The 22,922-nt window shown below is 38.3% G+C and overlaps 1 protein-coding gene across 1 annotated transcript in view; it reads left to right on the top strand.

The window, feature by feature from the left end:
- Nucleotides 1–22,922, top strand: part of Gpc3 (glypican 3) — a 339,189-nt gene that overhangs the window by 208,964 nt on the left and 107,303 nt on the right. The window contains exons 4-5 of the mRNA XM_059250245.1: nt 10,414–10,547; nt 18,280–18,405. Of these exons, the coding sequence (XP_059106228.1) occupies nt 10,414–10,547; nt 18,280–18,405 (260 nt within the window). The remainder of the gene's footprint in view (nt 1–10,413; nt 10,548–18,279; nt 18,406–22,922) is intronic.

Raw genomic sequence — 22,922 nt, 5'->3', positions numbered from 1 at the left:
TGAAGTGATAGCAGTGTCCAGCATTGCTGTCACAGAGGGTATGCACAAGATGACACAGAAGGATATGCATGAGATGAGTCTCTTTGTGCCATTTCTGTTCAGAGGTCACAACGTTTCTCAATTCACCTGATTTTCTCACTCCTTTCAATCATGTTCTTTTCAAAATGTATCTCAGAAGTGGTTCTGATTATAACTTTGGCTAAAACCAATCAGCGAAGGTCTGTCTACAGTGGAGGGCAATCAGCAAAGACCCAAGGTATTGGTCAGCGATGATGTCTTCATTCAGATGGACGGTGGCTAATCAGTTTGGATGAAGTTACAGTCAGAACAATCTTGCCACAGCACCACTGCTTACCAGGTGCACTGCTTCTCATACAATTTTAGGAATGGTGTGTGGTTGAATACAGTGAGTTTTTTATTATTTGCATACAAATGGATTATCAAAATTATCTAAGGTATATTTTAACATTTTCCCTTTTAACTCGTCATCTAGTACCCCTTCAGCCAGTAAGCATTTAATTATAGTGAACACAATAAGATTCAAAGTCCTGACATCCTGGACTATGTGGTGCTTCCTATAGTCTGGAAAGGCAGAAATGTAACTGGGGGTTTGGTGATAAGGTTCTATGTGATATTTCATATGTGTAATTTAAATAAGAATAAGTGTATGAAAAAGCAAAAAGGTATAAAAGTGAGGCACAGGCATAGATCAGTACCAGGTGAGTGACAAAAAATAAAGGGATCCATTGAACTCTGTCCATGTATGCATTATTGTTGTCCTTATTTATAGTTGTTCTCTAGATAGTCAGAACACTTACCAGATAAATGGTTTTAGATTGTGCTTGCAGCTTGTCTTTTCATTTTCTTAATTGAACTATTTGAAGCATAAAAGCCTTTAATTTTATACAGTCCAGTTGATCTCCTCCCCACCCCCTTCTTGGTTGCCATGGCTAAGGAAATATTGCCAGATTTAAGACCACAAAAATTTAGATCTATGTTTCCTTCTACAGTTTTGTAGATATTTTTAGCAATTAAATGTAGGTTGATAATTGACTTTGAGTCAGTTGTTATATATAGTATGTGTTAGTTAGCTTTTTGTCACTGTGACCAAATACTTGGAAAAAACAACTTAGAGGGAGTAATTGTTTGTTTTTACTCATCCAAATTGTTTGATGGAGTAGAGAAGCTTGCATCATGGTGCTAGGAAGAGAGTAGTTACCTGTAGTAGCTAGTGGGTTCAACTCCCAGCACCTACATGGAGGCTCACGACCATCTGTAACCCCAGTCCCAAGGGATCCAAGTCCTCTTCTGGTCTTCTTGGGCGCCAGAGACATGTATGTAGGTAAACACCGTGCAAATTCAATAGATAAATATTTAAAGAATGCACTTGCTAGTAGATTTTATTGTTGTGTTGTATGTGTGCTATAGATGTCTGTGTGGTTTCCTTAGAATTTGGTTGGTCCACTCTTCCATGTCCTTGTTGCTATTCTGCCTGATGACATTATCCATGATTCAAGGAGAGAAGTGAAAACCAAATATTGTTGTTGTCTGGTTCTTCCTTAAAATGTAACAGTTCCCCTTCCCGCAACTTGGTTTCAGTAAATATATACATTGTTCTCTTTTGGACGAGTTGACACTTTTATCATTATAAAATCTTTCATTGTCTCTCTCAACAGGTTTGTCTGTCTAGAAGTCTACCTTGTCCTATATTACCACACCTATTGCAGCTGTCATTTGGTCCCAGTTGATAAGGCTTGTGTCTTCCTGTCTTTTCACTTTCAGACTATGTCTTTTTGTAAAAGCATAGACGTGTACTATGTTGTTTGGGAGCTTTCTGCTCTGAGGGCTTTAACTGTACCTCAGCCATTAAGCTTGCTGAGGAGCTCCTTGCAATGACTTACTCCCTTTTTGTTCTTTACATGATTTTCTACCTGCCATGGAGATTTTTATATTAGGATACATTGGTTATTTGAAAATTATTTGTCTGAACTGTGCCCATATGCCAGATAAAAGCACGTATCACAGAATCGTGATCACAAGTGTTACCACTGTTTGAATTGAAAGGGCTTTATATTTAAAAAATGTCAAGGGGATGTCCTAATGGCAGGTACAAGGCTTTGCTCCCAAAAGTATTAATTTTGCCTGCATGTGAAAATTTGATCATTGGCTTGAAACATTAGCAATTGTTTTCCTTGAAAGAGGGGCTTGCACATTTAGTTCTGAGGAAATACCTACCAGTCTTCAAGTTGGAAGACAGTTTGTGTGCCAATCTTCCAGGTCAAAACAGCATTTCATGAATGTTTAGTTTATAGCATAACTTACGGTACATACATACTCTTGTTGAGTATCATACTTCAGTAATGTAATGGGAGTATTTTGAGTGTACATCCCATTTCACCACACATGTAATATCCAAAAAGATATACAATAAAGGATCAATTGCTTTTTACTGTTTCTTCAAGTATATTCTTAAGTGAAAATGGCTATTTTTTAAGTGTGAGTTCTTGGCAGTAAAACCACACTGACTCTTGCAGTCTGGTGTCACTACTTCTACACATGATTCAGTGCCAGCAGTTTTACCTGCCCCCCCCCCGCCCCACCCCCACTCCATAGCTGTTACACCATGATTGCAAATGTCAGATTCATTTGAGGAAACATTGTGTATTTAAACAATGTTTTTCAATGGTTTAGATACTTCAATACGACTAATGCCCTGCTCCCTCACCCCTACCCTCAATGTGCACACTAAGCTTTCACATAATAGAGCCTGGAAGATTAATTACTGCTGCTAGCAACTGAATATAAGCAAAGTAGTAACTCCAGCCCATGTGTATGGAAGGAGGAAGTACATTCTGTAGAGGATACATTCACTTCATTTTTATGTTTGCAGCTCAGACTTTCGTCTCTCTCTCTCCTTCAAAAGTGGCAGGATTTCATTAACTGACTTTCCCCGAGCTGGCATGCAGCAGTGTGAACTCTCCAGTGTTTTATTAGTTTTTCCACTGTTGTGTACACTGTTCTGGCAAATATAACACAGTAAGTTATCACCTAGGATATTTCAGAGGCTTTTACATTTCCACTTTGAAAAGCTGCAATGAACAGTTTTGACTTTTAAAGAACTCATAACATTTATTTTGAATATTGAATTTCATTTTCTTTAAAGTGAAACCACTATAACCTAGCTTGAATGGTAATGCTATTCTGAAATGTTCTCCTAGAGCAAACATAATAACAAATTATTTGTATTTTTAATGTGTTTATTTGTTCTTTGAGAATTTCATATAATATATTTTGATCATATTCTTTCTCCTCCTACAACTCTTCCCAGGTCTTCCCCCTCCTCCCTACCCACCCAAGTTCATATTTTTTCTGTCTCTTAAGCAAAACCAATAAATTATTTGTACTTCTAAGGTCAAGGGGAAGACAGCTTTTGCCTCCCCCTCCCATATTCTGATAATCAAACCTAGTTATTCATGCTAGAACTGTGGTCTACTGCTGAGATATATCACTCACCACCATAAATTTGTTTCTTAATTACAGTTGTAATCTATAGATTCATATGGTCCATGACAATTTTTTTTTTATAAAGAAACTCAGAATGTTTCATGGATGGCCTAGAATTTGCTATGTAGACCAAGCAGGCTTCGAACTCAGAGAGATCCACCTGGTTCTGTCTCCTGAGTGCTGATAAAGGCATGAACCTCTATAACAATGAGTTATAGAGAAATTTCTAAAATAAAAGTATTTTTGCAAAATAAACTGCAAATGTATATACTTCCACACAGATAGACTGAAAGTTATATACTTAAAAATAATTTTCAAATAATGATAGCCAGGCATGTACATATCTATAATGCCAGTACTTGTAAGGCTCAAGCAGGAAAATGATGAGTTGAAGACCAGCCTAGAACACACAGATGATGGGACCCCACTCCCAGAGCTTCTGAGAAAATGTGTCTGAGTTTGGGCCTCCAAATTTGCATTTCACACAAGTGCTCACATAGACTGCTGATGCTACTTGTTTTAGGACCACAACTTTTTGAGTCTCTAGATGTGGGTCTTATTAGTCATATTAGACCTTGCCCTAAGCCTATTAAATGTGCATCAGTGTGACTAAGATCGCTAAGTGATTTCTATTTATCCTGGAAGCTATTTAAAAGGGACAACAACAGCCCACCAAAACGTAGTTTGTAAACGTAAGAGCACGTCTGCACAGCATTAGCAATAGCTTTGTATGTGTCAGACCAGCCAAGCCGGGACTGACACACTGAGGCAGGCTGCCAAAAGTATGTAGGCTCAACTACACATGAGTTAGTACAGATAGGCGAGGCATTAGCCTTTGGGCCATTGCTTTAGTTCATCCTCATCTTCTAGCCAGGCTTGGAAGGCATTGCTTTTGTCTCAGTTTTAAAGGTGCTAAAACTAAGAGCTTCAAGGAAATTAAATATCTTGTCTAATGTTTTGAAATGGTCAGACGATGAGCTGTTACTCAAAACCCAGGTGTCCTGATTCCAAATTATTCTTTTCACTTTAATACAGTGATGTACTTCAAATTAAAGGCAAACTGATCTGTACGGCTTTTTTTCCCCCTAGGTTCCAATTTCAAGAGATGACTTGTATAAAATGATCGGGTAATGCCACCTGATTTCTGAAAATAGCTTGATTCCTAATACACTGCAAATTATTAGAGAGCTTTTACTTTAATGGCCTGGCAATTAATAATGAGTCACAGTAAAATGTCTGTGGGGTAGGAAAAAAAACCATGTTGTCACCAGGTCTGTTCATTATCCTCTCTGCTCTATATCCAGATCAATCAATAGTTAATTAATAATGATGTGCTTCTTCAAGTGCAAGGTTATAAATTAATTTAATGCTCATATGCATATTTTCTGTACAGAAAATGAGTGGAAAGTGCCTGTCATTCCCATCTCATTGCATGAAATTGTATGTAACAATTATACACATATAATAAGAATGGTTTGCTTAGCTAAATGTTTGTTCCTTTCTCTTCATCAGTATTCATTTGAGCTACTTCCATGCAGTTTGTGGAAGCAGCGCAATCAGTTGAGTAGTGTGGCAGATTTAAATCAGTAATAAAAGCCCTGGGGAAATTAACAAGACAAAACATTAACCACAGACTAAACATTAACATACATTAGCATTTTTATTATACCTGTAGAATTGTTAAATGGGTACGGTTACTACTATTAAAAAGTTGATAATTTCAATGTATATTTTGTTTGAAAACTTTTCAGATTTAATTAAACAAAATTGTACAACAACATGGTATATGGTTTAAGAGAACCAAGCTCAATGTTTTAATTTAACTGGAAACTTAGAATTGTCACACTTTGGCCCAAATGAATTTCAGGGGCATTATTTGTTCAAAGTAGTTCCCAAGAGCCCAGTTTATATTTAATTTGCATAATCCTACAGGAAAATTTATTTTGAGCTCTTCGAGCTTCTAATGAATCTGCTAATAAACAGAGACTAAAGTTATAACAAATATTTAGGAACATTTCTCAGAAAACGTTCTTTGAGAGCACAGTCATTAGATAGGAGCCAGCAGAAAAGCTAATCCATAAGTCACTAAAACTGCAAATACCCTCCAGAGGCTCAAGAGTCTTGGTGGCCTCAGGGGCGGCTCCTGAGAGGAGAGTTGTGCTGATCTCTGAGTTCATCCCTGGGCAAACAGTTAGGTTTCCAAGGGCAGTATAATGTGTCCATGGCTCTTGTAGTGCGATACAACCACCCATGAGAACTTCTTGAGTTCTGCTTTTGTTCCTTCCTCTTCCACATCCCTTCTTTCTTTCTATTACAGGCTATCTAAGTTAAAACACATACATTTAAGTAACCCACACACATATGTGTTGCATTGCATATTTTGGGGGGCAGAAGTCAATATCAAATGTCTCCTCCAAAGCTTGCCAGTTTCGTTTTAAAGACAGGATCTCTTGGTGAGCATACTGCTCCATCAATTCAGTTAGGTGGACTGGCCAATAGGCTTCAGGGATATGCTTGAGTACATGTGCTGTAGCCCTGGGGATATGGAAGTACACACAGCTTTTATATGGATGCTAGATATCATACTCAGGTCCCTGTTCTTGACACCACAGGCATTTTTAATGACTGAGCCATCTCTCTAGCTCCTACATTATATATTTCTTAAGAAAGAAAATGTAAGGATTCCTTAGGGTTAGTGAAGAATGAAAGAATATACTTGCAAAACCAATAGCCTTATGTAACCCATAAGTGAATAAAGGTGCTTGCCTCACCAAACCCAACATCCTGAGTTTCATCTCCAGAAGCCACTAGACAGAAGGAGAGAAATAACTCCCACAAGTGATTCTCTTACCTCCCTGTGTCACATGCACACAACTTCACTACACAAATAAATATTCATGTATATCTGGCTTCACCTCCAAAGAAACAGAGATACTGCAAAGACTCTTCACAAAAGGACTTGTTATGTTCACCCAGTATATTCACACAGCATGCTTTTCTCATCAATCTGTTTTTTATTATATGTGCACCATCATGAATCTAGTAATGAGTAAGAAAATTCTTCCCGTGGTAATATAGTCTTCTAAGAAAGTAATTTTTACCTTTTATTTTCAAGAGAACCTGAAATAAAATATGGTACTTCAAATATTCTATATTCTTCCTTCATATAAGGCTATAGTGGCAGGTAAAGTGAAACCATAGCACTGAGAGAAAAAAAGTACTATTATGGGTAAGAGGTAGAAATGGGGCTATACATGAAGGATTATGAGTGACAGTATGCTAAGTAAAATAAGCCATGTGCAGAAGAAACACAAATATCATGCAATCCCTCTCAAATGTAGAAATTTTTAAAAGTTGTTCTTTGAGAAGTAAAGAGTAGAGTGGTAGTTATCTTGAAGGCTGAGAGGGGTTAGAGGAAGGGGGGGAGATACAGAGAGGCTGCTTAACTGGTGTAAAACCACAGAAGGAAAACTTAGTTACAGAAGAGTGCCTGTAATTAACAACTTATTGTACATTTCAATACAAAAACAGAAAAGAGAGTCTTGGTCCAGTGAGATCATACAACAAGCAAAGACACATCACAGAGCCTGGTCTGAATTTGATCTTCCACACAAACAATGTAACACACATGTGCATGGGCTCATACATTCATACATACAGATAAATAAATGTAAAAAAAAAAAGAGGGTCTTGAATGTTTCCAACATAAAAAAGACAGACATTTGAAATGACGGATATGCTAAGTGCCTTGATTTGATGCCTGGACAACATATGTTGAAACATCAGTGTGTACAGTTGTGATCATTTAAACAGAAAGAAGAAGCAGCTTGTAGGCCGAGTCTCCTGATGCTCAGATAATGCATTTGTTTCCTGTATACATGAAGACAATACTTGAAGACTCTGTTGGAGAGAAATGGTGCTAGGATGGCCAGAAAGACTTGGTGCTGAGAGTACACTCACAGGCAATGCCTTCTTAGTTGTCAGGCCTTGTAACACTTGAGAGAGCTAGTGCTTCTCCTGTCCTAGGTTCTGGCACACAAATAAAGGCGCCATTAGGAATCATGGTTCCGGGGAGGGGGGAGGTTTTAAATTCCTAGTCTTTTGATAGAAACACCCACATATCTAATAAATTTACCCCAACTAACCAGATTTCAAGGTAGCAGCATTCTTGACCAGGTACATTACTCAGTGAAAGGAAATTGGATTGCATTTCTTATTTAAGAGTTTAATACTCCTAGGCAGGCTATTGATTTCGAAAACAGCACCTGAGAGTCCGGCTTCTTTAGTGAGTGCAGCTGGGGAACGTGACTAAGGTACTACACCATAGTTTGCGGTTTATCAAGTGAGAAGCTGAAAGGCACCGTCAGTGGGAATACCGCATCTCTGTCAATTATGCTTTCTGTTAGTGTCTAGTCTCAAAATAAGCTCATGATATTTGCTTCCAGATTTGCGTGTGGAGGTGAAAGATGTGTTAAGAGGATCCTAAGTGGGGGCAGGCTACCTTTGACGAACACTTTGTGTGAGAGAAAACTGGATTCCTGGTAGATTAGTAGAAGAAAATAGAGCCTGTCTGATAAGGCACGGCTTATCTCAGATAGGAGTTTGAGGTGTTGGCAAGACGCTGTCATTGTCTCTTACCCCACGCAGTGCCTTGGAAAGTCTTCTTGATAATGCCACATTTGGAACTTGGGAAGGAAGATCAGACTACTGCCTGGCTACGTTGTCCTTTGTCCTTAACTTTCCTATTTTGCTTCAGCTGCTCCACTTTCTAGTAGGCTGGAATAGGGGTTGGGAGCAAATATTTAAAGTCATGTTATGGTCCAATAAGAATTCACTGATACAAAGGGTCGATTTTCCATGGGGAGGGTCATCTTACAGCTATGTTATTTTTTTTTTAACCTAGATAACATATTGTATGTGGAACAGGTATGTAAAGAGAATGTGGCCTGTGCACCTGAATATGATAATATTTTGAACCTGGTAAAACAGACCCTCACATAGATCTATGCTCATGTCATAATATATAGACACCTAAAGAACAAAAATAATGTTTATATCTTAAATTTATCTGCAATTTAAATAACAATAATAAATGAAATTTACCTGAAGTTTAAATAATAATAACAACTATGTGTTGTATTATCCTATTGACATAAAGTTACAATGTAGTCTGCCAGTTATTTCTAGCCCCTACCTAGCCTAAAATACCCTAGCAAACTGCCCAGGTAGGATGGATTCAGAGAATACGATTCTTTACGTGAAGTTAGAGTTAGCCCAAGTCATATGGTGTGGCATAGTCACATGTGAAAATTTCAGTATCTTGCATTCCAAAGTTAGATGGAATATTTTCCAGGGTCTTTATTCTTTTTCCATGTTAGAATAAATGATTGAGGATGGCTAGTTTGAACATAAAATGATGGGTTCTGTCTTTCATAAATGGGGGTAATTCTGCTGCTCATTTAAGATGTTTTCTAACTCAAGAATTTACATGGGAAGCCTGCCAAAGTTAAGCAAACTGGGCATGTATGCCTCTATGTATACATAGATAACCCAGTAAGGGCTATTGGGCCATCTCAAACCATCCAGAAGCCAGATGACCCCACAGACTCAATGGCTTATTGATAGACTGGCATTTGGGGCCTGGTATTGTAATAGAAAATTCCTTCAACTCACTTATTTGCCTGGCAGTGCATAACGCCTGCTCTAAACTGTGTGAAGATACAGAAGTGGCACTCGTAGAACCCCTCTCTGTATAGTCACCTGAGCTATGTTAGGTGGCGATCTGTTATTGAAGCTTGGTTCTTTTTCTTTATAAACAATATGGAAGCAAATGAAAGGCGGGCATCATGTTCAAGGGAGGTGGAATTGTGTTAAGATTTGTAGTCAGACTAATGGGTTCAAAGATAATCCAGTGGATCTGGACCTGTTTGCTTTAGGCAAGTCTCTTAACCTCCTTGAGCCTCAGTTTCTTTATAAAGTAGAGGTGATAACATTTAACATAGAGTCTGGCACAGGGAGCCATGTAACAAAGTTAATAGTCACACACACACACACACACACACACACACACACACACACACACACATATATATATATATATATATATGGAAGTTGTTTTAGACATTATAGTCAGCAAATAATTTAACCACAGAAATAAGTTAGAATGGAGCTAAGCAAGCAAGCTGGCATCATTTTTAAAAAATCTTTGCCATATGGGTGTGAAGGAAGTATCCGATAAGTGTTTTTGAGTGGATGTGTGAGAAGTAGTAGAAAGGATGGAGGAAATCCAGCTGTCTTAAGTGCCTGTACTCTTTTTATAAAATCCTGTAATTATTTAGTTGGTTCCTCTGATGACACTGACTATAGGTTGGTTGATATGCTTGCTTCCCTCAGGCCTTTTTAGGAAATCCAGATGAGCAACTATACTGACATTTTTTCAAAATACTTTAACTTGAGTCTAGTAAGGACACACTTAGGAATGGGGTGCACTTTGTGTATGGAAGGCTGCTCTTCTATCAAGAGGCTACTCAGTGCCACCCCTCAAACCACTTCATCTCCTATATCAGATTGTCTCAAATTTCTAAATTGCCTTTTGTGAACTTCTACCTACATCTAAACAGCAAGTGCTATTGAAGGGTATCAGCACAGTGAGGCTTGTGTAGAGAGCCCTCTCCAATGTTTTTCCTTTCATCTTAAGGATCTGAGTAGACTGCACTTAGAATGGGTACAGAATTCCTCATCAGTCTTCTGCCTTCCTTTCTTCTTGCTTCTTTTGACTCTATTAATGAATCTGTTCTGCTCTTTGAAGGGAAATTGAGGGAGGAAATTGCAGTGCATCTCAAATCTGTTTCTGCCATCATATCTGTGAAAGCATTGTACTGTTATTATATTACATTTCTTTTTTTTCAGATTGGCAAGTTGTGTGCCCACTCCCAGCAACGCCAGTATAGATCTGCTTATTATCCTGAAGATCTGTTTATTGACAAGAAGGTATTAAAAGTTGCTCATGTTGAACGTGAAGAAACCTTATCCAGCCGAAGAAGGTGAGAGAAAATTTCCCCTCCGTTTCAGCATACAATTAGCCATTGTGTTTTCAGGTCAAAAATCACTGGAGCAAAGTTTTTTACATACATGATATTTAGTTCTTCTGAGTAGAATGCTTAATTAATATCTATAATTTGTCTGTGTTAAAGAAAAAATGATACTGTAACTATGCCATATTTAAGTGTAAGCTTTCCAGGTATAAATATTTAGTTCAGCAACACAGGGTAGAATGAACTTCCCCATTCAGGACCCCTTATTGAGTAAATAAAATATTTTCTGCTTACAAGGAGATCTTATAATTCAATGAACTGGCTTGCAGTTATTTTCATTATTATAACAGTGAGTTCACCAGAGAAAGGAGTAGCAAGACATTCTCAATGTGCTCACATGACTCATTTTACACAAAACTAAGTGTATGTTTCATAGTTCTTAAAACAGCAGTGAGGATCCAAAATGCAGGTTCTAATTCCCTTTACTCCCATCCAACCTTCACCCCTACTCAGGTTCCCTCCAACAGCTTCTGGGTTATAATTAAGAGGTAGAAATCATATGAGAAGCCCAGCACAACTCTTACGAGAATCTTACGAGAACTGTGTTACCCAAAGAATCACACATGTAGCCAACCCAACTCAAGGATAGTTAGGTATTAGTCTTCGTTGTTTTCTTTTGTTGTTCTTGTTGAATTTTAGGGAGTTTTGAGAGATTGGCCTACAGGTAGAAAATTAATATGAGTAACATGTCAGATGTGGGCTAGTTTGTTTGTTTTTGTTTAGTTTGGTTTTAGTTTTGGTTTTTGACATAGAGTCTTTCTATATATTCCTGGCTGTCCTAGACCTCATTGTATAAACCAGGCTGGCCTCAAACTCAAGAACTTTACCTGCTTCTGCCCTTTGAGGGCTGGGATTAAAAGCCTGAGTCATTGTGCACAGGCACCTAGCGATTGTGTCTTTCTGTTTTCACAGTCCACTGTTCTTTGTTTTCATTTTTGGTCTTCTGAACCACTTGAGGAATTCACTTCAGTCTGTGCAGGGCATTGGTTTTTAACGGTGGAAACTTTCCCACATTTGACTGAAGTGAATTATATATGCATGTGTCTATCACTATTCAGCTCAACAGTAACTTATCAAACACCCTGTAGTGCTACAATGTGTGCTGGACAGTGAAAACACAAAGACTCAATCTCTAGGGCAATCTAGTGGAAATAGACTCAACTATAAGCAAAAGCTGAAGAATTGTCAAAGTACAGAGATAGTTTTCAGAAAGACAGACCCTCCACTGAGTGATCTTCAGGGAACGCTTCACAGAAGAAATGGTTTAGTAATTGGCAGCAGTCACATATAGAGCTTTCTTAAAATAAACACAGTAAACCAGCCCAATCTTGAAATTGCCCTGTTGCTATGTATAATTTTTATGTATCAGTTAAAGGTTAAAAATAAAAAAATTAAATGAAATTAACTTGTCAATCCAGATGCATTTATAAATGGGACGTTTTTGGAAGCCTCTGCTGTATGGCTTCTGTCTATTTTGAGCTCTATGTGACGTATTCCCATTCACTTTCCTGAGGATAACTGTTAATCTAGATACTGATCTTCCAGGGAAAGAAGACATTTTTAAAGGAGGTGTTTCCCTCTGGGCACTCAGATAGGATATTTTGTTTAGAGTCATTTTTTGAACTTGTATGCAACTTCCAAATAAATGAAATGATAGTAAGAGAAAATGACAAAAGCTGTAGATTGGAATTAATGTCAGGATTCTTTTGGGTGAATGTTATTGGAAAGGTTTCTTTTGAAAGAATGTTAGTACCTTTATACATTTCTCACAGTACGGCATTTCACACTCTTAAGAAAAATGGATGTGTGCATCTATCAGCTTCAACATCTGTGCCGAAGATCTATCAATGGCTAAAAACATAATTTGGAAAGGAACGCTGGTGTAGTACTCAATGTAGTACTCAGCTTGCAAGCAAGCTGTCTGGGTCTGATTATAAATTGAAAAGCCCTTTGCTTTATTAAAGTAACAGCACACAAAGAAACACAGGATTCCTTTGGAAGCATTCAGAAATCATCTGTTTGTTTTGTCTGCCCCCAACTGGGTACTTTGCAACACACAACTAGTTTTAGAAATAGCTTAGCTCAGTTTAAAGGCAATTTTATACTTGACCGGCGGTCTGTGTATGGGATTCATGTTTTCTTTAAGGAACACATGTTGAAATTTAGAACACTGATGGCAGAATACCATGCACTTAGATTACGTCAAAGCAGAAACAATACAGTCATCAGAGTCTTTTCTACCTCTGGTATTTTTAGAACATTGGGGTTGTCCATCACTTCACTTGTGATACTGTATACCTGGTCCTTTTCACATCCCACATACTGTTTGGTAGAGCACATGAGTAATATCTTTCCCTTTTCAAATTAAAAATTGGTAGTTGAATAGTCCACCCAACACCTATCCACCAAGCTTCTGGCCCAACCTCTAACCAATGATAATAAAGTTACTGTCCCTCTACCTAGTGGAACTACCTCTAAGTATTGTAACCTCCTGCTTCCTGGAATTCCCCCTCTGACTTAGTCTGAAGTGGCAATGGATTAGGTAACACTAAGAAGTTACATAAAGAAAAAAAAAAGTACAAGCTGATCTCTCCCTGATCCAAAATCAAGGCTAATTCTTGCCCCCTCTCAGACCACTACTCTAAGTTTTGCTAGGCAGCCTTGTAAGTTCAGGCGTATCTTCTAGCCACTGATGAAAGCAACAAAATATATCTTGAGTATGTCAAAAATGAGTTTCAGGTCAGGTAGCTATTATCTTGCCCCTACGTAGAACTTAACAATCAAGAGTTGTGAAACCTATCTATCTGCTCAGACTTAGGTTCTGATGAGAAGAGTACCCCTACCCAGTCCAGTCAAGGAGACAGACATAGAAATATATAGTGTCTTATATAGACATCATTTCCCTGACAGAGCTATTGACAAAAGAGTGGCAGGATCACAGATGGAAAAGTTAGCAGCCTTCCTAGGAGTACCAAGAAAGGCTACTACGAGGATCAGGGAGCTTTTGAACTCAGACTAAGAGAAGAGCAAGAATTCAACGGATAAAGGAGAGAAAGGATGGGAAAGTGTTCCAAACAAAGGGGATGGGAAGAGAGGAAGGATGCTTGTGTCTGGAGTGGCAGGAAGTTGTCGTTTGAGGTTAAAGTGGGGGAAGTCTCCTTCCATCAGAATTAGGCATGATCTCACTGAAAAAGTCAGTTTGCTTTTTCTATTTTTCTGTCTTTTCAAATTAAAACAAAACAAAACAATGAGCTCCTATTAGTTTACATTAAGGGAAAAAGAACCTTAATCATAATCGAAAAGTTCAGGATCTGCAGTCAGGGATGAAAGGCTGTGTTTTACTTGCACTGGTTTCCAATTAGCACTGCTTTGATGCCTGCCCAAGGAGATCAATGTGTGAAAGCGAAGGCAGCCCCCTCCTCCACATCTGAAAATTGGGATGCGCTCTCTGGAATGGTAGATGCCCGCTTGGGAAAATGACATGCGCCCAACTCCAGTACTTCCAAATGGCTCATGCACACAAAGGAACTCCACCCTTTAGTTCCCCATTTTATACACTAAATGAAACCTCTGTGAAAAGATCCTTTCCTAAGCAGACTGCCATAAGCAAATGTTGGGTTTGTCACAAGTAAGAGCCATAAGCTGCACTAGTTTCTATGTCAATGATATATATATATATATATATATATATATATATATATATATATGTATATGAATAAGGTGTGATTAGAATCAAAGAACATTCCTTCCAAGTCAAATGATTTCTCCAGTTACAGGTTGCTTTAGTGTTCACAGGTAGAAATTCTTTTGTTGTCTGTCATAGAGTACCAACATAAAGACAGAAATCTGAGAAATTAACATACCACCTAGGTTCAAGTGTCTTTCTTTAAAAGGAAAAATAGAAATATTCAAGTTACTGTCTTTTAAAATGATGGAAATGCATGAAGGTGCTGAAAAGCTTTCTTTAAGAAAACAATCTGCCTAGCTCCCGTGCTAGAGCAAGCTTGAGGAGAGATGATAGGCAAAGACAAAGAAAAGGAGAAAAAAGAGAGGCCCAGCAAACTCCATGGGAGGTAAACTACTTCGGTCACACTCTGCTGCTGTGGTGTCAGAGGACATTATCACCTGTTGTCACTGCCCTTTGAAACCTCATTGACTCTCCCACAGTTTACAGTCCTTTTTCTGCCTTCAAAAGAAGTATGGCTGCATTTATTTTCAAGATTCAAAGTTTTTCTTGGGAACCAAGAATGACTTTCCCGTGGTAATGCAGAAGATTTTGCATAAAGTAATGATCCTGTACTCTGACAGGTTTTTGGGGCTCTGAGAGATTGGTCAGTGTCCTACTTGTGCTAGAGACCTGGTCTCAGTTCTGGGAAGGACAAATAGCATTTTGTCACACAAGTCTAGGGGATTATCACACAGTCAGCTGTTTTGTGATACTAAATCAAGAACTATGGGCCTTGCGTGTTCTAGGTAGGTACTCTGCCACTGAACCACATCCCCAGCTTCTACTCCATTATTCTGAGATTCCTCTCAGAACAGCTATGTCTTGATTCTACTCAGAATCAAGATAATGTACCCTGAGAACCAGAAAGAACCTAGTGATAAAACCTACCAAGAACAGAAGGTAGTATACACAAATATTAACACATTATCTCTGCCTACTGGGTCCATGAATGGGTCGTCTCCTCCTCCTCCTCCTCCCCCTCCCCCCCTTGCTCCCCCTCCTCTTCTATAGTCTAAATTACTTGTGGTAAATGTGTTTCTTTTACAATGATAAAGAAAGTCAAACGACTTTATTTTAAAAGATGAAGGAAGAAATGGACAGAGCTCCAGCTGAAGCTCTTGCCTGTAATCTTAGCTGCTAAGGAAACTAAGGCAGCTGGATCACAAGTTTAAGACCTGTCTCAAGAACTTAGTGAGACTCTGTCTCAAAAAGTCAAAAAAGAGTTGAGCATGCAGTTCAGAGGTAAAACACTTGCAGGGCCCTAGATGTAATCTCCAGTGCCCACCCCCAAAATTCTTCTAATTCTGGAGTGAACTTGTTTGCACTTATGAATACCCACCTCAAAAAATGGTTAGAACTTAATCATGTTGTACAAATGTGTTTTCTTCTAGAAGTTGAATTTTAAAAATTATCCTACACACAAATTTATGTAGACTATATTTCATATGTACCACATTTTATCCTTCAGATCATGAGGATGGGAGGATGGGCCATCACTTCCGTCATGAAGACATGACCAATTACTTGTGTGGGTACTGTGGTGGTGGGAGTAACATGGTAAACACCTCATATGTGTTGTCTCAGTGAATCATAGCAACCGTGTGCCGTAGATGCTCATTACTTTTCATTTTCTGACAAAGGAAATCAAAACTCAGCTAAGTTTAGAGTCTGCCTAAGGTTGCTGTGCTGCGTAAGTGAGAATGAGCTGGCATTTAAAACTCAGCTGAGTCAGACTCCAAACCCAGAGTTCTCAGCTACTACTCATAGCAGATTTGAAGGGATTGTTCTGAGAACGCAACCACAGTGATAACATGGTTGCTGAATGAAATTGTTTTCTAAGTTGACAATGACTAATTTCAAGGTAAGTTTTAAAAACCTGTCTCATATGCCCATCCTAGTTGAAGGAGGTAGTGAAAGCTTTAATGAAACTTTAAGTTTCAAAACATTTCCCTTAGTTCTAGAATGTGATGCCCCAGACTATGTTATATTATCCACATTCTTTGCGGGTTCCCTAGATTTTTATCTTGACCTTTCTGGGCAGTATTCTACTACACTGAAGCAGCAGGTCTTAGGTTTACTGCAGTACCTCGTTCCTTTGATGTTAGGTAGAACCTCATTTGGTTCTTTCTCAACTCGTGAGTTATCTTTATGATGAGCTAAGAAAGCTTCAGGGGTTGAAAGGCAGGGGGAAATTTAGGTTCCCTTTGTTTCCAACTTCTAGGGATATCAAAGTGGAAGGCCTCAGTATGGGTCCCATTTTTCTTTCCCTGTTGCATGTTCCTGAGAGTGTGTATAGAGGTAGGAGGAAGCCTAAGGGAAACTCTTTCATTATAAAGAAGGCCATCATTTCCCCCAAACTAATGCCCACATTCCATTCCCTGGTGGAGCCGGGGGAATTACTCAGCCTCAGCCCTTAGTCTTTCAGCTTCTCCTCTTGGGAACTGGATTATTACCTTGTAAAACAGAACATCTCTCCTATTAGCCGTTAATTGAACCCATCTTTCTCCTCTTGAGAAACTGTAATGTTGACTTTTCTTTTCAGAGCTCTGTATTGAGCCTCTTCTCTTTGGAGATTGACGGTGCTCACATGCCAGGCATAGGCTGGGAGGTGAGCACGGACACAGCAGGAAGCAAGTATTGGAGTAGCAGGCATTATATATGTCGCAATAACCTTTTCTGCTTGTTCAGTCCATCACCCTGGCTTTCTTGTGACCTAAGCTTTTGTAAACATGTGCTGAAAACTATTTCCTCTGAACACACACACACACACACACACACACACACACACACACAGTAAATGAAAGAATAGTTTTATGGTAAACAGAAAATGGCATGAACTGCAAGATCATTTCCACCAGCCTTCCAATTTCAGCTGGATCTGGGAACCCCTCCTAGAAGGCATTGGCAGACTCATGACTTCTCTGCCCTTCAAATGGCAGTCACACCTGTGACTCCACCAAAGGCCTGTGCTCCAGGACACTCTATTCTTAGCCTGCAGACACTCAAGTGATTGCTTTTCTTTCAGAAGATTCCCTGACCAGTATAAGATGTGAAGAGCAGTGTTGCTTTCTATCAGGGCACTAATTTAAAAATAAAGTATATTTTATTTTTGTTTATTATTGGACATCTATTATAGAAATATTTAAATGTTTCATAAACATTCATTTATCCAGTCTGACTTATACTGTAAATGCATGTACAACTAAAATAAGAAATAGGCAAAAAAAATCTTGCTATAATTTATATCTGTGTGCTTATACACATTTGCATAGTATATGTGCTCTCTTTTCTATTCATAAACAGCATAGAAATGAAAGCAAGTTAATAATAATATATACTACTCCAGCACTCTCCCCTTTGCTCCGCCTCACAAGAAAAACAATATACAGACAAAGAACCAAGCCACCTTCCTCCTCTTAGAAGATGTGAGTGAGTTTCCCTGACTGCATAATCAGGAGAATTTCATAGAGCTTATAGTATTCTGAGCACCCCACCATTTGAATCTGCAGCCATTATCCGAAGCCTATGTGGAAAGGGGCCATCTCTAGGGTAATAGCATTGTAAATTACAATCAATGCACTCAATTACACTCAGAAACCAAAAGATATGTAGTATTCCAGTGTGCCTCGTAATCAGCACCTTTGAGAATGTAGGTAACAGCATTCTGAAAAAAAGGGAAGCTGCTTGAACGTGTGAGAAAATGGATGTTGGAATTAAATCATCCTCCTGATAGGAACAGCACCTTCTATGGAAGGCAACCTTCTCCTACCCACTATTATTTTATTGATTTTTTTAATGCTAAATTGTAGCCTCATAGCTAAGAATGTTTTTAAAAATCATTTATTGCTCTAATCAGCCTGGCAGAGCTTTTCTGTCATGCTGATAAGGAAATTAAACTTTTCTCATACTGTGCTTACTTGCCTCTGATGCACAGATGTTTTGTTTTCCTTTCAGGGAACTGATTCAGAAGCTGAAGTCTTTCATCAACTTCTATAGTGCCTTGCCTGGTTACGTCTGCAGCCATAGCCCCGTGGCCGAAAATGATACCCTGTGCTGGAACGGACAAGAACTTGTGGAGAGGTAATCTTTTGTGAAAGTTAGTTATAGCAACATTTGAGGACTAATCATCATACCTGAAGATTGAGTAAATTCCCTTCCTTTATTAACTTCATAAGAAAAAATTATCCACAAAACACAACTGTACACATTTATGATGATCCAATGTTATGTATAACTTGTAGCTCTCCGAGAATTTTCTAGCTTTGAAGCCCATGCAGAATTACATATTCAGGCATATTTCACAAAGTATAAAGCATGTGGTGAATTTGTTTGTCTTTCAGCTTGTCACTATGCAGACCATTATTCGTTCTATTTGAAACAATCATATTCATGCTAACTGCTCTCATTTATTGAGAGTTAACTGTGCATTAAACACGATGCTAAGTAATTTGTCTATATTAACTCTCTTTCTTTGCAACAATCCTATGAAATGAATGCTAAAGATGAAGAAAAGAAGAAAGAGGAGGCAAAGAGGAGTACCATTTCCCTGAACAAGTTTGCTGAAATGTTTGCTCATTTGAGGATTTTTAGTGTAGTCTATACTAACTGTCATGTCAATATTTATGAAGAATGTACTCATTACTGACTCCAAAAAGAATATATTCATTTATTGCACAAATATTTATTGAACATCTTAAGTGCCAGGCATGTTGAGTTGAACAAAATAGACAAGTGGCCCTGTCCTCACAGAGTTTTGTTCTAGCAGGCTAATCGTTCTTAATCTCCACCGCACCGCACAATGAGGACCAGCTTGGAATTATAGGGTGAAGTCAACAGTGTGGAATGCTTAGAAGCCTGCAACATGCTTTTCAAGACGTATGAGCTTTGTAAGCATAGTAAAGAAGAAAGTATAGAAGAGAGTAGACATGGCCTCCTGAGCCTTTCCACAGACTCGTTGCTTAGCTTATGGAAGGTGGCCTAATCTCCCTAGAGCAGTGGTTCTCAACCTGTGGGTCACAATCCCCACGAGGGTCACACATCAGATATTTACATCGTGATTCGTAACAGTAGCAAAATTACAGTTATGAAGTAGCAACGGAATTTATGATTGGAGGTCAGCACAACATGAGGAACTGTATTAAAGGGTCACAGCATCAGGAAGGTTGAGAACCATTGGCTCTGTGTGTCTTTCTTTCTTTGTTCAGTCCTTTATGCCCTCAACATTTATATTTTTCTTTGTTTTTGTTTATAACGTTTTTGAGAACTTTGTATACCATTCCTATCTCCCTCTTCCTCTGCCATCTCCTCCTGTGTCCCCCTTTTACTCCTAAATTTTTTACTTCTTCTTTGATTAGTTTATTTATTGGTTTAGATTTCTTAATTTTTATTTTATGTGTATAGATATTTTGTCTGCATGTATGTCTGTGTACCATATGTATGCCTGGTACCTGCAGAAGCCAGAAGAGGGAGTCAGATCTCCTGGAACTGGAGCTACAGATGGCTGTGAGCCACCATGTGGGTGCTGGGAACTGAAGCTAGGTCCTCTGCAAGAGCAACAAGCTCTCTTAACCACTGAGCCATCTCTCCAGGCCCTTCTTTTTTAGTTATTATTGTTACATTTATAGATAGGTAGAGACAGAATCAGAGAGAGAGAGAGAGAGAGAGAGAGAGGGGGGGGGGAGGGAGAGGGAGAGGGAGAGGGAGAGAGGGAGAGAGGGAGAGAGGGAGAGAGGGAGAGAGAGAGAAGGAGAGGGAGAGAGGAGTTGGTTACTTACTAGAACTATATGTTAAGCTGATTTGGTGCAACAGGCCTATGATCGTACATACTCTGGAAGTTGAGACAGAAAGTTCAAGACCTCCCTGAGTTTCAGAAATACTACATGATGTTAGGTACAAAGTTAGATGCTATGGGTGCAAGGTAAAAGAAAATTCGTATTACTTTCTTTGAAGAGCTTATATTCCAGTGGGCTCTGACCCTGAGACATAAGATGGTGAATAGAATTTGCACTATAGTATAATAGACAGAGGAATATTCTGGAGTCAAGTGAACTTGTGTTTTTATCTTAGTTCTGTGTCTTGCCTTGGGAGAGTCACTTAACACAGAAAGTCTCCAGGTCTTTTTCTGTAAGGGAAGGACATTTTACAAGGTTGCTTTGACTCTTAAGTAAGGTCAGATATGTAAAATTTCTTGAAGACTGGTACATACGGGAAGCTCAATTCATGTCACATCTCTTTTTGTCTTCCTTTCCCCTCTAACTCTTTTCTTCACAATACAAGATAAAATACGTGCCCCCAAACAGCTTGTTTCTCATCTAAGTGATTTTACTGACAGGAGACGCAAGAATGAGATTGCATGCCACCCTGGATGATGGACTGAACTTGTATAGAGATAGACTCCCTTGGAGAAAATGTGAATGAGGCTATAGGGATTAATGGCTCCATGCAGCATCCTCACTCTGGAGAAATAATGTATATTTGTCATCCTGAATGGTAAAGAGTACTAAGTAAAATCATGAAAATATACTTAACTGTTAAGGCATAATTTTTAATGGTCAGAAGAAGACAGTTGGTACTAGCTTTATAAAAAGCTTATTTTAAAACACACACACACACACACACACACACACACACACAATATAGTACTTAGAAAACTCCCACAAGTCAAATACAGCTCTTATATAAACTTGATGAGCAAACACCCTAGTGACTTATCCCACTGCTATGATAATATGGTAAAAAGAAAGAAAAACAATTCTTAAATATAAGCTAGCAATGCTCCCATATTAAAACAGACATTTTAATTTATAATATATTTAGTGATGTGCTCATTCATTCATTTTACTTTAATGCTTGAACACCTCCTATGTGTCAAGCCCTTGTATTGCTCTCTTCATTATAATTGTTAAAGTACATGTAACCACACCAGGTATGTCCTCTAATGCTTTAAGAAAAAAAACTACTTTCCCAAGTGAAAGTGTTGAATCAGCAGAATATTCTATTGTGTTCTGCTCGTATTAACTACTTCATAGCTGGTAGACATTTTTGAAGGATACTGCCTTGGAACCAAGAAAATAAACAATTCCATAGTTTTTATTTCTGGCTTTAGGTTGGGTTTCTGAACATGTACATGTTTCATTAGCCTTCTGTTGCTTTTATTGTATGTTTATTTTGAGTGATACAATGAAAATAGTATGATCCAGATCCTGATGTATTTCAATGAGTGTGAAAATTAGTCAAACACACTTTTTTCTCTTTTTTCCCTTTTTGTTTCAGTTAGGGACCCCTGCCTAAACAGCGGTACCACCCACATTCAGGCCAGATCTTAACTAATCAGTTAATCCTCTTCCGATACACCCAAAGTTATACTTCAGTCAATTCTCTAGGTGTTTCTTAATCCAGTCAGGATAACAATCAGATTTAACTATCACAATGGTAAATTAATGTTAAATGATGATGAATTTCCAGAGCTGTAACTGGAAGGATGATAGATATAGTGTAGGAATTAGGGCTATAGCTTCATATGAAATGATCAAATGTGGGAAGTACCTCTGAAGACAATTAGTCAATAAATATTTTAGAAAGTAGAAAATAATAAGGGTTACAGTAGACAGTTCAAAAACACGTTTGTGGCACTCACTATGTAGATCAAGCTGGGCTTGAATTCACAGAGATCAGCCTGCCCCTTCCTCTGTGTGATAGGATTAAAGGCATAGGCCACCCTACCTGCCCACTTTAAGAAATCTGTTAACTGAAAAAAATTGTAGTCCATGGGATAGGAACCAGATCTTCATGTATATTAGGCAAGCATTTTACCACTGAGTTTAAATGCCAAACTTTTTTTTAAAAGATTTATTTATTTATTATGTATACAGTGTTCTGCCTGCATGTAGGCCAGAAGAGGGCACCAGATCTCATTATAGACGGTTGTGAGCCACCATGTGGTTGCTGGGAATTGAACTCAGGACCTCTGGAAGAGCAGCCAGTGCTCTTAACCTCTGAGCCACCTCTCCAGCCCATGCCAAACTTTTGTTAGTTGAATTTTTATTGAGTTTTCTTTCTTTTAATACCATAATTTATTAGACAGCAGAATAAAATAAACACTGTAATATGGGGAAAAGTTACTCTAAATTCTTATTTTTACATCTGAAGTATTTATTTTGAGACAGCTTTTGTTGTTGTTACATACTATCCAAGAACAAAAGATAAAAAAAAAAGAAGGGGGGAGAGAAATAACATTTACAGACAGAATAAGGCTAATATAAACCAGGAATCGACTCCTCCTTGCTTAGTAACCTCAGGTTATAATTAACCTGTGCTTGTATTAGTGACCTAATGCAATGATGAGGCTAGGGAATAGTGCCAAACTCTATTTTCAAAAAATTCCTCAGCAATGTACACTTAATGATCTAAAGTTCTTTAGCCCGAAGACATGTGTGCCCTCTATTCATGTCATTTATAAAGATTAGCTTTACACTCATTTCTCATCTGCAGTGAAAATACCTTTCACGGAGTTTCTTATTTAATTTAGCCTTCAATAGCAGTCTCCACTTTGTAGTATCATACGGGCTATATCACTGTTATCTTTATAGATTAGGTTT

Source organism: Peromyscus eremicus, chromosome X (genome assembly GCF_949786415.1).
Source record: "Peromyscus eremicus chromosome X, PerEre_H2_v1, whole genome shotgun sequence".
Classification (NCBI taxonomy): Eukaryota; Metazoa; Chordata; class Mammalia; order Rodentia; family Cricetidae; genus Peromyscus; species Peromyscus eremicus.
The sequence above is the reverse complement of the archived record's forward strand: the minus strand, read 5'-3'. Positions and strand labels throughout refer to the sequence as shown.